The 17172-nt window shown below is 36.9% G+C and overlaps 1 protein-coding gene across 4 annotated transcripts in view; it reads right to left on the minus strand.

The window, feature by feature from the left end:
- Nucleotides 1–17172, minus strand: part of PLA2R1 (phospholipase A2 receptor 1) — a 116059-nt gene that overhangs the window by 37856 nt on the left and 61031 nt on the right. For all 4 annotated transcript variants that reach the window (XM_027591079.2, XM_027591082.2, XM_027591081.2 and 1 more), the window contains 3 exons: nt 15499–15671; nt 3063–3265; nt 1189–1334 (listed from right to left, as the gene is read on the minus strand). In XM_027591079.2, the coding sequence (XP_027446880.1) occupies nt 1189–1334; nt 3063–3265; nt 15499–15671 (522 nt within the window). The remainder of the gene's footprint in view (nt 1–1188; nt 1335–3062; nt 3266–15498; nt 15672–17172) is intronic.

Below are 17172 nucleotides of genomic sequence, written 5' to 3' on the forward strand. Positions count from 1 at the left end.
CAAACAATGAATCATGGAACAGTACACCAAAACAAATTATGTAATATATGGTGATTAACATAACAATAAAAAATCTAAAAAAATAAAAAAAATAAAAAAAAATAAAAAACAAAAAAAAATTTCATAAATAAAAGATGAAAAAATATGGCAAAAAAAAATGTATGGAGCCATGGAGCCATACTGCCTCCTCAGGGGCAGGATTTTTGTCTATTTTGTCTATTGCATTCTCCAGCCAGCTATGCATATTAAAGTACCCCTCCCATAGAAAATATTCCAAAAATGTATGCTAACGATAAGAATATTTTAGAGAAAGGGGCCAATGGATGAAAAAACTCACTAAAAAGAACATAATGGCTGTCTTCAAGTATTCAGAAATAGAGTCGACTTGACCTGTATTGCTCTGACTTACTAGAAAGTTGATCTTTGGAACCAGCCTCTAACAATGGAATGGGCTTTCTCCCAAATAAGGAGCACTCAAACGAATTGTGCAGATAGTAGGTGACCACAGGAAGGAATTTTTGCATTGGTTAAAATATATCACAAGCCTTTTATGTTTCTTCAAATTTAAATTAAATTGATTTTCTAGCCATGTAATTCAAGATTCTGGAACTTACAAGCTGGATACTGACAAGTGAATACCTGTTTCCTCAAATGTAAAATTAGGACGTGGATTGGAATTTTTTTTTTCAATCAGTGGGACTTTTTTTTTTCCCCTCAAACAAAATCTTACATGGACTCCTCATCTATACAAAATAAGCAGAAGTGGAGCTGGTGGGAGCTGCTCTGGTGAGTCAGTGATGGAACTAGGGCCTCTGCCCACTTGGTCCCCTCCCTGATCTTGGGGTTCCAGGACTCTCAGGATCCTCCAACAACACTGAAAATCATGGGGTTAGATAATTTGAGTTTGGCAGAAGAGCTCTGAAATTCTGATTTGAGGTACACAGAAAAGATTTCAGGTATCAAAACGATTGCCACTTTGTTCTTTGTTTTATGGAATGAGAACTTGGTGCAATATAAATATAAAACTATATGTGTATATTTTTCTTTCACAACTAGTAGCTAGTTGGTTTTAGGCTTAAGACAAATACCTGAGATTTTAAACAAATATTTGGGATACTCATCTCTAATAAGTCATTACTGGGAAACAGAAAATTTGATTGCATTTTTTCAAAATTAACAAGTATTTACCTATTAAATTTTGAATGTAAAAGCTCATTCACAAAATTCTCTTCCTCGATATGGGCAAAGCTTGCAAGGTGAGCTCCAAATTCTTCACAAAATGCTTCTGCTTCTCTCCATGTTCTTTTCATCAGGACTTTTTCACTATGAAATACCTGATTTAGTAGGAGGAAAAAAAAGTTGACACTATCATGGATAATGTGAGGCTCTTTAATTCTGGACAAGAAAATAACAGTAATATAATTGTCATTATTCTATAGTAAAAGCTTGACCCAGTAGGGAGAAATAACATTTATTGAACTAGAATGTGTCTATTCATCTAAAACTATTATCTCATTTTATTCTCACAACAAATTCATGAGGAGGATATAATGAGCTCAGTTTTATAAATAAACTCCTTGAGAACTCTTTTTTTTTCCTTCTAAATTTCCTGTAACTGGCATATACTTGTCCCTTAATAAATGTTTATTAAGAGATGTGGACAGTCAGGCTAAAAGAGGTTATAAATTTCTGGTCACACCGCTACAAACAGGCAGAGCTAGGATTAGATCTGGTACTCCTTGCTTCAAGAGCCCATGAATTCCTATCCCACCAGATTGCCTTCTGACAAATTAGAATTGGCTGAATGATCATGAATCTGGCTGACCCATGGCAGGAAATGAGAAATGAGATCTGGGACCTAGGGCAGGTATATTACTAAAGTCTTTGGGTCTTAGCTATTCCTAAATCTTCTGCTGTTTCTCAGCTGTCCTCACCGTAGCAGGAAGACGTCAGTAAATGGAGAGTCTACTTCTGACTCTATTTAAGATCAAGGGTGAGGGTCCAAAAACACAGAACTCCATATCCTAGGCCTCTGTGCCCTCCTCGTTTTTAACTGCCTGACATTATACCAGAGTCTCTAATGCCAGGAAGGCACCCTGTGGACAGGCTTCACCAGACTCTGATTTGCTGAGACCAGAATGAATAGCTTTCCCAGTCCTGTGGGCCACAGCACAGCCTTTCCATCTTTTAAATTATATGTCAAAACTCACCTTCTCTGGGAACCTTTTCTTGAATCACTTAAAATTCATCAATCCCACCACCATGCCCCTCAAACACACCATACATTTGTTGACATGTCAGGGTAATATATAGTAGAAAAGGCACTGGACTGGGGCTCCCAAGACCAAGGATTTATTCCAACTCTGTCAATAAATAATTGTGATCTTGGGCAAATCACTTCATCTTGCTGCCTCAGTTTGCTAATTTCTAAAGTTTAACTTATTGCTTTGTGAGGTCACTGTTATCCGATGAATTTAATGTAGGTTTGTATATGTGTACATTAAATTGAATGCATTCACAGATGTTTCATGACAAGAAGATTGTAGGTACTGATTTACATTTAGGATCTAAAGCTGATATGCAAAAAGACATTTCTTCACACATTTTTTCACACATATATATACACACACATATATATCAACTGTATGTATTAATTTGTTTGGCCCTCAGGTGTCTGACAAGTTGCAAAAGCTATTTTTAGCAGCAGAATGGTATTATTCCATAATAAAGACTTTATTCATTTTCTTACAAACTATGGAATTGTACCATTTCAATACCCGGTGAGCATCTGCCTTGTTCATTTGATACTGTGCAATAAGAACAACATTGACTGGGGCCTTGATATCAATCTTCAAGAAGAGGCCTTCAGTATCACCAGGGATATGTCAGTCTTTTGACTTAAAATTATTTTGGAATATAACTGAAAACACAGAGATAGTCAACAAATATTAAGTACCCGCTGTGTGCCAGGCACTGTTCTGGAGTAAGGGAATTTGGGATACGTGGACAAAACTGAAATAATGTTGGTCCCATTGAGAATGCCTAAGTACCCTTGGCATCACCTTGAAGCAGCTGGCCAAGCCAGGCTCTGATTCCCAGTCCAAGTAGCAGGGGTGAAAGGGCCATCTCTCTTCCTGCTCCGTTTTCTCCTGTTTTCCCACTGGTTGCTTACACAGGGACATTGCCTTAAAGTGCCTGCAGTCCTTCACTTCCCAGCGACCAGGTGGACTCCTTCCTCGCATGACAACACAGCCACCATTGTGGCCTAAAAGCAGAAAACAACACTTTTTAATATACTAGAATGACTAGAACATTTTGTTCTTAGAAAACAGGTCTTTAAGAGTGTTGCACAATTAACATCTCATAATGAAGCACCCACATAAGAACAATAAGGATGAAAATGAATGCTTTCTTAATAGGACCAACTCATTTCTCTTCCTTTCATCTTTGGAGAAAAGAATAGAAGATGGAAAAGTGAGGGAAGAGAGCCTGTGAAGACTGGAATTTGGACATTTGGAGCTCAGATGGCAAATGATAGGAAACTAGGCACTGTTCAAACTGGGGGACTGAAATGTCCTCAAAATTCAACCAAATCCCCAATATTTCAATCAAATGCCAACATTCCTCTACTTTCAATTACTGAGCTTTTTTTTTAACTGTGCAGAGAAAAATTTCGCCCACCATTTACTGAGCACTTACTCTGTAAACCCCATTGTAAAAAATCAACAATGAAAAATGCATAGTGCTTATCCTCTGAGGAATAGATTTGACAGGGAAGATACATAAATGATGGATTCCAGGAGGATTGCAAGGTACATAACAGAAAGCCAAACTCTCCATAGGACAGTGGAGAGAATGAGATAAATTCTATATGTGGTGAAAATCTGGGGGCAGGAATAAGGGCAGACATTAAGGAAAAGGGAAAGACCATCTAGTTCTGGATGAAGCTCTATTCTTTTGTGTATGTTTGAACATATTGGAAAATGAACCACATTTTTCCATAGAAAGAATTTCTATGTTAAGATGCTCATTTGTCATCAAATATATACAACTCATAGGACAGCTAAAAAATACACCTCAAATTTCAGTGAATAGTAGAAAACAATCCCCATTCCAAAAACAAAATACAAATTGAGTAAGAACGAACCTTTTTCCTTGAAGCCAAAGTGATCATTCATTTATCTAAATCAAATTCAACAACAACAAAAACGTCCATCTCTATCTACATACCAGGCTAGTCTGTATGTTAGCTGCTAGAGATAGAAGGACAAAACAAAACAAAGCAAACAAAACCCAACTCTTATTTTCGCACAGAAGAGGCAGAGATACAATTGCATTGAACATAATGTGTGACATACTATACTAAAGGAGAGTTCAGATTTCTGTGGGAGATTCCAGAAGGGGTGATGGAGTCTGCCTCAGGATGTCAGTAAAGGATTTGCAGGAAGTGACATTTGAACTGAATTTTGAAGGATGAAAAGGAGAAGAGTTTTCAAGGGGTGCTGGTAAAAAAAGCAAGCAATTATAGATGCAAGACTCTGACGACTCTGGACCTAAAGGCACTTTAAAAAATATAGTCACTTGGTACAAAATATTTGTCTTGCTTAATTTCCTTCACAAGGAATGGCTTCATTTTTTTTTTTTTTAAATACAGAGCAACTGGCTTTACCTTGTCAGCAATGGGTGGTTATTTTATGCTCATAGAAAGACTAAAGAGATGGGGAGTGAGAAGAAAGAAGACAGAGGAAGACATACAAAGAGCCTCTCCTAAAGGGATGGAAGAGTTTGTGCAAAAAGAGAAAGAATAGGGAGGCTAAAGAACCAGTGTTTGTGTCTTCAACAATCCTGAGCTCGCACCCCATGTCAGAAACAGGCATCACGGCCATCCACAAGAGGGTCACAGTCCTATGTGTGTGTGCATGATTTGTCAAAGAGACCCACAAAGGTGAAAGTGACCAGTAGTAAACAGGAAAACATGACTAGTATGACTTGTATAGAAGAAAAGTAAGTCAAGGGAGAGAGTTGGTCCATACAAAGGCCATCAGTCAGCTCCACTGGCCAGAAGAGCTAGTTAGTGTTAAAGCTGAATGAATGATTTGGGGCCACGCAGAGGGGAAAGATTATAACATGTAACTGCAATCTGCCAGGAATGGAGCTTTGCAATCCTGTTCAATGTAATTTTGGAATGCAGCTCACGAGCTAGCTGGTCATGAACAATAGAGGAGATGCTGCATACTCTGTGTGATGAGATTCTAATGAAATTGAACTGTGGAAATCCACATGGAAGCCCCAAATGTAATATCGCTAATGGAGTTGCTTTAGTTGAAAAAGCAGGGTAAACATGCACTCCCTCTCAGTGCCTCCATCCTTCCTTCCCCGGCAGCCTTTGACTTGGAGCCTGAAGTCTGGAGTTCTAGTCTCAGCACAAATATTTAGTAACTCAAAATTTAAACAGGTTAATTAATCACAAAAATTGTGGGGATAACATTTCTTTTCTTCTCACTGGTTTTCATGAAGATCAAGTAGAATAAAAGCACCCTGAAAGATAGGAAGGGCTAAAACCAGCCCTATGATGTTGTTTCTATTCTTATTTTGACTTTTCATTACAAAATCTGGGATTTTGTGGCAGGAGTTCTGCCTGCACGTTCAAAGAATTTTTAAAAAGCTCGAATCAGCAAGTTTAAAATGTGGCATACTTTTTTTTGTTTGTCTTGCATTTTGTCTTACCTTTTCACATCAGACAATGATTAAATAGCTCTGGTTTTAGATACTATAGATACTCAACTCATCTTCATTAGTGGAGAAGGAGATGTTTGTGAACTGCTATGAAGATGAAAAGTGCTGTAGGAGTGTTATTGGTATTCTAAAGTGGTTAACTTAATGGAACATTTGACCCAAATTTTAGAATCTCAGCCCCAAAGAAGCAGTAAAGTGGTGTAATAAAGGGAGACTGGGCTAAGGGAGATATAAACCGAATTTATAATCCTATATTGTGGGTATGCTTGCAAAAGCCAAATAATAAAGGTAGGGTGTGGGAAAGAGTGGAGGGAGTTTTTCTCCCCGATAAATTATTCTCAAATTCAATAACTCATTTCCCATTGGAGAAGAAAAACCATCATCTTATTCCTCAGTGATGACTCTCACATTTAAACTGATTCTCCTTACCTGCCTTACCCTCTCTCTATCCCCCTTCACTCTCTCCATCAAACACAAATGGGATAACTTTAGGTCAATTAAGACATTCCAATTCACTATTCTAGTCCTTTCCATTTGGTAAAGCTACCTAACCATATAAATTGAACTGAGCTGGGAAAGCCTCCATCTTTTACCTCTCTGATCAAATACCTGAAAGTAGACAAATGAAATCTATTTGTGGCCTCAGGGTAGCAGGGAACTGTAGCCAGGCCTTCAATTATTTTACTTGAGTCTGTCTAGTTATTTTCCCATCCTGCAATAACCCTTTCACATCCTTACTTCTTAGGCCCTGTGCCCTACCCACCCTCCTTCTCTGTCATTTTTTCCTTCTTCATGGAGAAAAGTGATACTATGGGGGTAGCTTCTGTGGAATGCTATATATCTGCCTGATACTGTGTTAGGCATTTTATATGGTCTTTATATGGTCTTTTCTTTATTCAACTTCAAAAACTCTGAGATGGATATTAGCATCTACAGTTTGCTAATGGAGAAACTGAGGCACAGAGGTTTAGTAACTTGCCTAAGGCCACGTGGGGAGGGTTTGATGCAGAATTTGAAAACAGATTTAACTGAATCTACCATGAGACAATGTCAAGGTACAGAGTAGGCAGGCATACAATAAAAAGCTGTTGAATGATCGAATCTTCCCCTCAAATTATGCTCCTCCATTTCCGTGGAACTCCCGCTCATTCCCCAGGTCACATTTCTTTTCTGTGTGTGCTCACAGCCTTTCCTTAAAGATCTACGAACCTATTTTTACCTTGTATGAGTTACTTACATGATTAAAAAAGATATGGAACGTTCCAAAGAATGCCCACAAATGAGAATAAATTTGTCCTCATTTATGTGGTGGTTCATTTCAGAACTCTGGGAAGCCTTAAACTGGACCCACCTATCTATCTGATGGCTGGACAGGCTTCTCCTTGCTCGGTGGAGTCACTTTCAAGAAAAGCAGATCTGATTTGCTCTCCCAGGATCCCAATTTCCCTGTCATTGGCAGAAGATTTCTATTGACTTGGGACAATTGGGGTAAATGCTCTAGAGTTACCCCATATGAGTGAAACACACCTTTTCTGCAGTGGCATCTAGATCTAGAAACAAAACTTTTTGTCACAAAGCCTGAGAAATAGGTAGATGCAAAATAGTGATCTCAAAGTGTCTCTCCTTCTTTGTACAGACAACTATGAAACTGTAACATAACTTAGAAAAGATTTTTGAGTGTCTTAACAAGAATGGATGCACTTTTTGTCTTTCACTCTACAGCCTTCATTTATATTGAATCTTTAAGTACAAACTACATTTTAGTTTCTAATGCATTAGCGTCCCTAAATAAAAAAGGCCCCATTTTCCCCCTTTAATTAGTGGTACTAGTTAGTATAGATCAAAGCTGGTTTTCCTGTTTTACCTGGATAGTTACTTCTCTTAAAATATCAAGTGGCACAGTCTCTTTGCTATTGTTGTTTTAGTAAAATAGCAGGAAACTATCTCTTTATAAAAATATCTCAGATATGAAGCTATGAAGAAACCCCTAATGAATCAATGGATCTATGCACTAATCATTAGTGGCTGCTAACATTGCAAAAAAGTGAGAAAAGTGAACAATATATGCCTTCAGATAGAATACCAACTTCTTATGAAAAGGTTTTCTAAAAGAAAAGAAAAGAAAAGAAAATCTGAATTATATAATGCCTCTGATTCTAGCTTTTTAAAAATAAAAATGTCAATTTTATGGAAAATGAAGAGGATAGAGTAACATATTAAACAACATACAGGGATTCAGTCAAAAACTTCAGACTGTAGGAAACTCCAGGAAAAATAATCCATTTGCACAACCAAATTTTTAAAAAGTGGCAGGGGGCAAGAAAGAAGGAAACAGAGATTAAAATAGACTTTAAGAGATCTATCAACTAACTGCAATGTCTGAATCTTTTTTGGATCCTGATTCAAACAAACTGTAAAATCCATTATATGATATTTATGAATAATTTAGAAATTTCAGCGTTAACTAAAGATTTATGTTACGAAGTTATAGTTAATTAGTTGTGATAACTGTCTTATATTTATGTTTTTAAAAAAGAAGTCTTTATCTTTTAGGGGTAATATTGAAATATTTGTGGATGAAACAATATGATGTCTGGGCTTTGCTATGACAAAATATGGGAAGTGGGGGAAGTGGGTGAGGGTATAGATGAAACAAGATAGACCATGAGTTCATAACTGATGACATGGGTGATGGGTATATGGCGGGTCATTACACTATTTGGGGAACATAATACAAAGTCAAAAAAAGAGGCAGAACTGCGATTCCACCATGGATGGAATATTTTGATGATATGACATAAGGACAGAGTTTTGGCTAAGTTTATAAAACACAGCAGGCTTCCTGTTCAGTGGTCAATTCATATAGTCAGTTTGGGCTGGATTAAGATTCTGACATGAGAACCAAGTTAATGGATACTTTCATGACAGGCAAGGAAAAAAATGTGATTTAGGATGGTGTTTCTGCAAACTGCAATTTAAAAGAAAAAAGGAAGCACAGAGGCTTTTATATCGCTATTTTATTCAGAAAAAGATTTACATTTTCACCTTATTCAGAGACAATTTACTCAATGTCAGTCAGCATGAGCAGCCAAACTGAGCATCATGATATTATTTTTGCTTCAGGGAGAACAGGAAAAGAGTAGTGCCACTCAAATAAATTACAGCAGAAACTTATGAATGACAAGGAACTCTGCTTCAGTTCCAGATTTTAGACATCCCAATATGCCCCAAGGAAGGTAACATTAAAAACCAAGATTTTGTCTACTCAAAATGTATTAATTTATTTTGACAGGTATAGACGTTCTTAACAAAATTCCAAAGTATATTAGAAATGAAACCTGAGCTTTTTTTTCTCAGTAATAGTGTGACATGGAACTTTACTATTCTCTGCATTTTAATAATATTCATAGATTTGTAGAATGAGAAGGTTGTCTATTGACTGAATTATGATGTTTCTTGTTTAGAGCCATGCAAAGTCACCAGTTTCTATACACATTTCCCAAACCAATGCTTATACACAAAAAATGTAATTTGTCTTAACTTCACCTTGCAGGCATCTTTAAAAAGCATGGTTTTTTAAAAAATAATAAATTGCTATGGATTCATAGCAAAATTGAGTGGAAAGTACAGACTTCTCTTATACCTCCTGTCCCAAATACATAAAACCTACCTCACTATTGACATCCCATACCACAATGGTACATTTGTTAAAACTTAGTGACACATCATTACCACCCAAAATCCATGATTTACATTAGGTTTCATTCTTGGTGTTGTACATTCTGTGGTTTGGACAAATGTATAATTACATATATCCACCATTGTAGTACCATATAGAATAGTTTCATTGCCCCCAAATCCTCTGTACTCTGCCTATTTATCTCTGCTTCCCCTTAACCCCTGCAAACCACTTTTTGCTAGTAATCTTTTTACTGTCCCATAGTTTTGCCTTTTCCATAATATCATATGGTTGGAATCATGCAGTATACAGACTTTTCAATTGGCCTTTTTCACTTAGTAATATGCATTTAAGTTTCATTAAATGTGTTTTAATGGTTTGATAGCTCATTTCTTCTTTTTTTCTAAGATTTTATTTATTTATTTCAGAGAGAGAGAGCGAGCAAGCATGAGTGGGGGGAGGGGAAGGGGGAGAAGCAGACTCCCTGCTGAACAGAGAGCCTGATGTGGGGCTCCATCCAGGGACCCCGAAAACATGACCTGAGTAGAAGGCACATGCTTAACTGATTGAACGACCCAGCCACCCCAGACCTTTTGTCCATTTTTAAATCTTGTCCTTCATATTCTTATTGTTGAGTTTAAAGAGTCCTTTGTATATTTTGGATAACAGTTCTTTATCAGATGTGGTTTTTCCAAATATTTTCTCTTAGTCTGTGTCTTGTCTTTTCATTCTCTTGGCATTGTCTTTCCTAGAGCAGAAGTTTTTAGTTTTAGTGAAAATTGTTTCTTTCATGGATTGTGCCTATGGTGTTGTATCTAAAAAGTCATTGCCTTACTCAAGGTCATCTAGGTTTTCTACTATGTTATCCTCTAGGAGTGTTATAGCTTTGTGATTCACATTTAGGTCTATGGTTCATATCAGTCAATTTCTGGGCTCTCTATTCTGTTCTATTGATTTATTTTCCCCCCTCCCCCCAGTACCACACTGTCTTGATTACTCTAACTTTAGTGTCAGTCTTGAAGTCAGGTAGTGTCCGTTCTCTGACTTTGTTCTTCTACGTCAATATGGAGTTGGCTATTCTGGGTCCTTTGCCTTTCCATATAAACTTTAGAACCAGTTTGTTGATATCCACAAACTAACTTGCTGGGATTTTGATTGAGATAGTATTGAATCTATAGGTGACTTTTTCTATCCATGAATATGGAATATCTCTCGTTTTATTTAATTCTTCTTTGACTTATTTCATTAAAGTTTATAGTTGTCCTCATGTAGATTTTGTACATATTCTGTTAGATTTATATATAAATATTTCAATTTGGGGGTGCTAATGTAAATGATAATATGTTTTTAATTTTAAACTCCACTTGTTCATTGCTGTTATATAGAAAGAAATCGACTTTTGTTCATTAATCTTTTATATTGCAATCTTGCTATAATCACTTATTAGTTCAAGGGATCTTTTATTGATTCTTTCCGATTTTTTATGTAGATGATCTTGTAATCCGTGAACAAAGTTTTATTTGTTTCTTTCCAATCTGTATACCTTTTATTTGTTTTTTTCTTTCTTTTTTTTAAATTAAATTTAATTTTATTATGTTATGTTAGTCACCATACAGTACATCATTAGTTTTTGATATAGTGTTCCATGATTCATTGTTTGCGTATAACACCCAGTGCTCCATGCAATATGTGTCCTCCTTAATACCCATCACTGGGCTAACCCATCCCCCCATCCCCTTCCCCTCTAAAACCCTCAGTTTCTTTCTCGGATTCCATAGTCTTTCATGGTTCGTCTCCCCCTCCAATTCCTCCCCTTCATTTTTCCCTTCCTACTATCTCCTTTTTTTTTTTTTTTAACATATAATGTATTATTTGTTTCAGAGGTACAGGTCTGTGATTCATCAGTCTTACACAATTCACAGCGCTCACCATAGCACATACCCTCCCCAATGTCCATCACCCAGCCACCCCATCCCTCCCACCCCCCACCACTCTAGCAACCCTGTTTATTTCTTGAGATTAAGAATTCCTCATATCAGTGAGATTGTATGATACTTGTCTTTCTCTGATTGATTTATTTTGCTTAGCATAATACCCTCTAGTTCCATCCACGTCATTGCAAATGGCATGATTTCAGTTTTCTTGATGGCTGCTAATATTCCATTGTATATATATATATCACATCTTCTTTATCCACTCATCTGCTGATGGACATCTTGGCTCTTTCCATAGTTTGCAATGCCTATTTGTTTTAATAACTGTTAGCAAACTAAGAATAAAGGGGAACTTCCTCAACTTTATAACGAACATCTACAAAACCCACAGATATCATACTTAATGGTGAAAAATAAAAGCTTTCCCACTAACATCAAGGAACAAGGCAAGGCAAGGATGTTCCTTATCAACAATTTTTTTTGAAGATTTTTATTTATTTATTTGAGAGAGAGAAAGAGAGCACAAGAGGAGGGAGGGTCAGGGGGAGAAGGAGACTCCCTGCGGAAAAGGGAGCCCGATGTGGGACTTGATCCTGGGACTCCAGGATCATGACCTGAGCCGAAGGCAATTGCTTAACCAACTGAGCCACCCAAGCGCCCTCAACACTTCCTTTAAACACTGTAATAGTAGTCCTAGTTAATGCAATAGGACAAAAAAAAGCAAATAAAAGCAAGAAACAACAAATGATGGAGAGGCTGGGGAGAAAGGGGAACCCTCTTACACTGTTGGTGAGAATGCAAGTTGGTACAGCCACTCTGGAAAACAATATGGAGGTTCCTCAAAAAATTAAAAATAGAGCTACCCTATGACCCAGCAATTGCACTACTGGGTATTTATCCCAAAGACACAGATGTAGTGAAAAGAAGGGCCATATGCACCCCAATGTTCATAGCAGCAATGTCCGCAATAACCAAACTGTGGAAGGAGCTGAGATGCCCTTCAACAGATGAATGGATAAAGAAGATATGGTCCATATATACAATGGAATATTACTCAGCCATCAGAAAGGATGAATACCCAACTTTTACATCAACATGGATGGGACTGGAGGAAGTGAAATAACTCAAGCAGAGAAAGTCAATTATCATATGATTTCACTTACTTGTGGAACATAAGAAATAGCATGGAGGACATTAGGAGAAGGAAGGGAAAAATGAAGGGGGAGAATTGGAGGGGGAGACGAACCATGAGACACTATGGAATCCAAGAAAGAAATTGAGGGTTTTAGAGGGGAAGGGGGTAGGGAGATGGGTTAGCCTGGTGATGGGTATTAAGGAGGGTATGTATTGCATGGAGCACTGGGTGTTATACGAAAACAATGAATCATGGAACATTACATCAAAAACTAATGATGTACTGTATGGTGACTAACATAACATAATAACTAACATAATAAAATAAAATTAATTAAAAAATATTTATAAAAAATAAAAAAACAAACAGACATTGGATTTTGTCATGTGTTTTTCTGCATCTATTGATATGATTATGTGACTTTAAAAATAGCCTGTTGATGTGATGGATTACACTAATTGATTTTTGGTTGTTAAATCATCCTTGTATAACTGGGATAAATCCCATTTGGTTGTGGTGTATAATTCTTTTTTACATTGTTGGATTCAATTTATTAATATTTCATTGAAGATTTTTGCTACTCTGTTCATGAGAGATATTGGTCTGTAATTTTCTTTTCTTGCAATGTCTTTGTCTGATTTGGTATTACGGTAATGCTGGCCTCAGAATGAGACAGTAAGTATTCCCTCTGCTCTGTCTTCTGTAGAAGATTGTAGAAAGCTGGCATAATTTCTTCCTTAAATGTTTAGTAGAATTCACCAGTGAACCCATGTGGACCTGGGTTTGTTTTGAAGGGTTATGAATTTTTGTTTCAATTTCTTTGAAACAATAGCTATAGGCCTACTCCAATAGTTTATTTCTTGTGTGAATTTTGGCTAATTGTATCTTTAAAGGAATGGTCATTTTCATCTGGGTTATCAAATTTGTGGATAAAGAGTTGTTCATAATATTCCTTTATTACCCTTTTAATGTCTCTGGGATCTGTAGTGCTGCTCCCTATTTTGTGATATCAGTAATTTGTGTCTTCTCTCTTTTCTTAGTGAGTCTTGCTACAGGGTTATCAATTTCATTGATCTTCTCAAAGAACCAACTTTTGATTTTATTGATTTTCTTTATTGAGTTCCTGTTTTCAATTTTACTGATTTCTGCTCTAATTCTTATTATTTATTTTCTTTGACCTACTTTGGATAATTTTCTCTTCTTTTCCTAGTTTCCTAAGGTAGAAGCTTAGACTATTGATTTTAGATATTTCTTTTTTTCTAATATATGTGTTCAGTACTTTAAATTTCCCCCTAGACATTGCTTTCTCTGCATCTTACAAATTTTGATAACTTGTATTTTCATTTAGTTTAAAATGTTTAAAAATTACCCGAGATTTCTTCTTTGACCCATGTGTTACTTAGAAATGTATTGTTTAATCTCTAAGTATTTTGGAATTTTCCAACTATCTTTCTGTTATTGGTTTCTAGTTTAATTTCACTGTGGCCTGAGGGAAGACACTGTATGATTTCTATTCTTTTAAATTTGTTAAGGTGTGTTTTATGGCCAGAATGTGATCTAACTTAGTGAGCATTTCAGGTGAGCTTGAGGAGAACGTGTAATTTGCTGTTGATGGATTAAGTAGTCTATAGATATCTGATAGAGGGTTATTAAAGTCTCCAACTGTAATAGTAGCTTCATCTATTTCTCCTTCATCTATTTCTCCTATTTCTCCTTCATCTATTTCTCCTATTTCTTCTTCATCTATCTCTCCTGGAGCTATCCAAAACTGCTCTATCAGTTTTTTTCTCATGTATTTTGACACTCTGCTGTTAAGCACATACACATAAAGGACTATTATGTCTTCTTAGAGTAGTGACTCCTTTAACATTATGTAATGTCCCTTTTTTTAAATCCCTGAAAACTTTCCTTGTTCTGAAGTCTGCTCTGTAAAATTAATACAGCTATTCCTGCTTTCTTTTGATTAGTATTTGCATTGTATATCTTTCTCTACCCTTTTACTTTTAATCTACATGTGTCTTTATATTTAAAGTGGGTTTCTTGCAGTCAACAAACAGTTGGGTCTTGTGTTTTGATCCGCTCTGACAATCTCTGCCTTTTAATTGGTATATTTAGTCTTTTGGCTAATTATTATTACATATTTGATATATGAAGATTATTTGATAGTATTATAAAAATATCTATCTTTCCTCAGAGAAGAGCCTGAGGCCCCCTAACCCATTTCCTCCAGAAACAAATTTAGAGGTAACCTATTGCTTATCATTTCTTGGGGTAGCCCTGATTGAGACCCACAAGTAAAAAAGGGAACCAGGTATCCAAGTAGGAACTCATGCTGAGGTAAAGGGGTGTCGAGTCTAGGTTGGTGACCTAAGGACCTAAAGCTTGTTCCACAGGGGCTAGGTCTAGTGTAGTTGTGGCTGAAGCCATTATTTTCTCTGGAGCTAACTAACCTGGCACAGTTTCATGTTGTGGGATCCAGAGCTGAGGTTATGAGAGTGAACTAATAGAGCTCTAACTCTGAAATCCTGGCTAAGTTACCACAGAAGTCCACGGAGGAGATGGATTAATAAGAATGTTATCTAAGTAATGGGTCAGCATTCCACAGCAAAGTGGCAGTGACTGTGGACTGATAGAGGTGCCCATATGTGCCCATTCACAGTGCTTCAAAGTATAACAGACTATTCTGGATGGAGTAAGCCCCTGAGATTCTTGGACAATGACGGGGAGATGGGGAAAAGACTTTAGGAGGAAGAAACTGAACTTCCTGCTAATAAAGGCATACATGGTCATGAGCAATAAATTTAAACCTTGAAACTGTCAAATGTCACATGCATTATACTTTTAAAAATGATCAGCCATATGTCACCCCCTGCGAACCTTTGGTAATTGCTTTAGTTGATTTAGGCATTAAGAAAACATCAAGGAAGCACGGAAGGAGGTGGACCATGCGGTGGAAGGAATTTTGGTCAAAGAAAACAGGAAGGAGGAGTGGTATTATAGTCCCCTCTACTCACGAGGCTGATGTGCATTCCAGTGTGTGTACTGCACCGGCTCAGACTTCTGCCCCCCTCCTGTCTTCCAAGTGTATTCTCCTGTATCATTTTGATCTTGAAGAGCTATCCAAAAATAACTGTCCTTCGTTTTTACCACACTACTGATCAAACTGGTAATAAAAGCCTGTTCAAACCTTAAAAACAGAAAAAGGAAATGGTTATAGTAAGTTTCTGGGCAATAAAAAAATGTCATTAAAGCATAATGAGGTGCACAGAATGGCACCAGAGTAAGCCTTTCTAATGAATTCTTCAGAATGTGGAGCAGAAAAACACTCAAAGACCCTGAACATTACTAATACATGCCAAATGTCCATGCAATTCCTAGAAATAGATGAGTGAGGAGAATTTGAGTCTCAAAGACAAGGCTTAATTCTTTCAAGGAATAGAGTCCAGCTCCACTTTCAGAGTAGAGATGGTAAAGTTCATCAAGCTAGCAATATATTTCTTGGCACAACATGTGCCCTATTTTGTAATTAGGCCACATAGCACATACCTTGCCATAATGTGTGTGCAGTGGGGGACCTGGCAGTGGGCAGGGGGAATGAACATTGCCAACATGGAGTTCACATGTACCCACCCACCACACTTGCCTGGTGATAAGGGAACCAAGATTGGAGTAGCGATTTTATGTTTCCCAAATCGGTATGTTCACAAGCACATGGAGTCCTTGGCTTATTCAAATGTGTTCAGATGTGCACATTCACTGAAGATAAATGTAAAACCTTAGGAACGAAGCCAAGGATGTACACCCACTCATATTTTCCCCACACAGCTGAATGAATTAGTGTTCATTGATTGGTGGCAGCATTCCTTTCCCAACATGAATGCATCAAAAGTGGAATCTGGAAAATTTGTATATATGCTTCCACATGAATATCTAATAGAAAAATGTGAGTATTAAAATTTAAGTAGCATTGAAATTTTAGGCTAAGTTGTAAGCTATCTTCAAAAATTTATTTTCAATGTGTCTGAAGTTTTGAGGAAACACATTTCAAACAGTGGTGACTTTGGTCAGAACTGCTGAGTCAATGAGAAAGGGTAGGCCTGATGAAATTACCTAGGAAACCTAGGAAGGCAAATTAGACTTTTTCATCCAATTCTGGAATTGTTTCATTATCATGCATCCTTAAGTTGCTAAGGGAAACAAAAGCAATGGAGTCAAAGGAAATGGGGGGGGGGGAGGGGAGGAGAGAACACAAAGAAGTAAAATTTTTAACTGCCTTATGAACATCGCTACCAACATTTAGTGCTCTTAGGCATCCATGATACTCATCTTTGCAAAGCATATGGATTTTTATTATGCTTTAGTAAATATTTTCTGTACTCTATTAATAATTGAAATAGCACGCATTTGAAATTAGAAAAGTTCTTTTTAACTAGATTACGGTGGCAGAATTTTATGTAAATATGCTTCAAAAGGAAAGTACATAAAACTAAACATTGTCTAGATGCTACTGTAATTTTCCTTATGCTTCCAGTGGTTCATGCTTTCATAACTCAGGATCTGCTTCTCCTTCTCCCCTCTTAGACAGAGTAGCATTGTTATCATGCCCATCCAGTGCCTTTAACTACTGTCTTAGGAGGCCAGCAAGGCACTACATCATGGAAGCTATGGCCAGACCACCATCACTGTGC

This window comes from Zalophus californianus, chromosome 3 (genome assembly GCF_009762305.2).
Source record: "Zalophus californianus isolate mZalCal1 chromosome 3, mZalCal1.pri.v2, whole genome shotgun sequence".
Lineage (NCBI taxonomy): Eukaryota > Metazoa > Chordata > Mammalia > Carnivora > Otariidae > Zalophus > Zalophus californianus.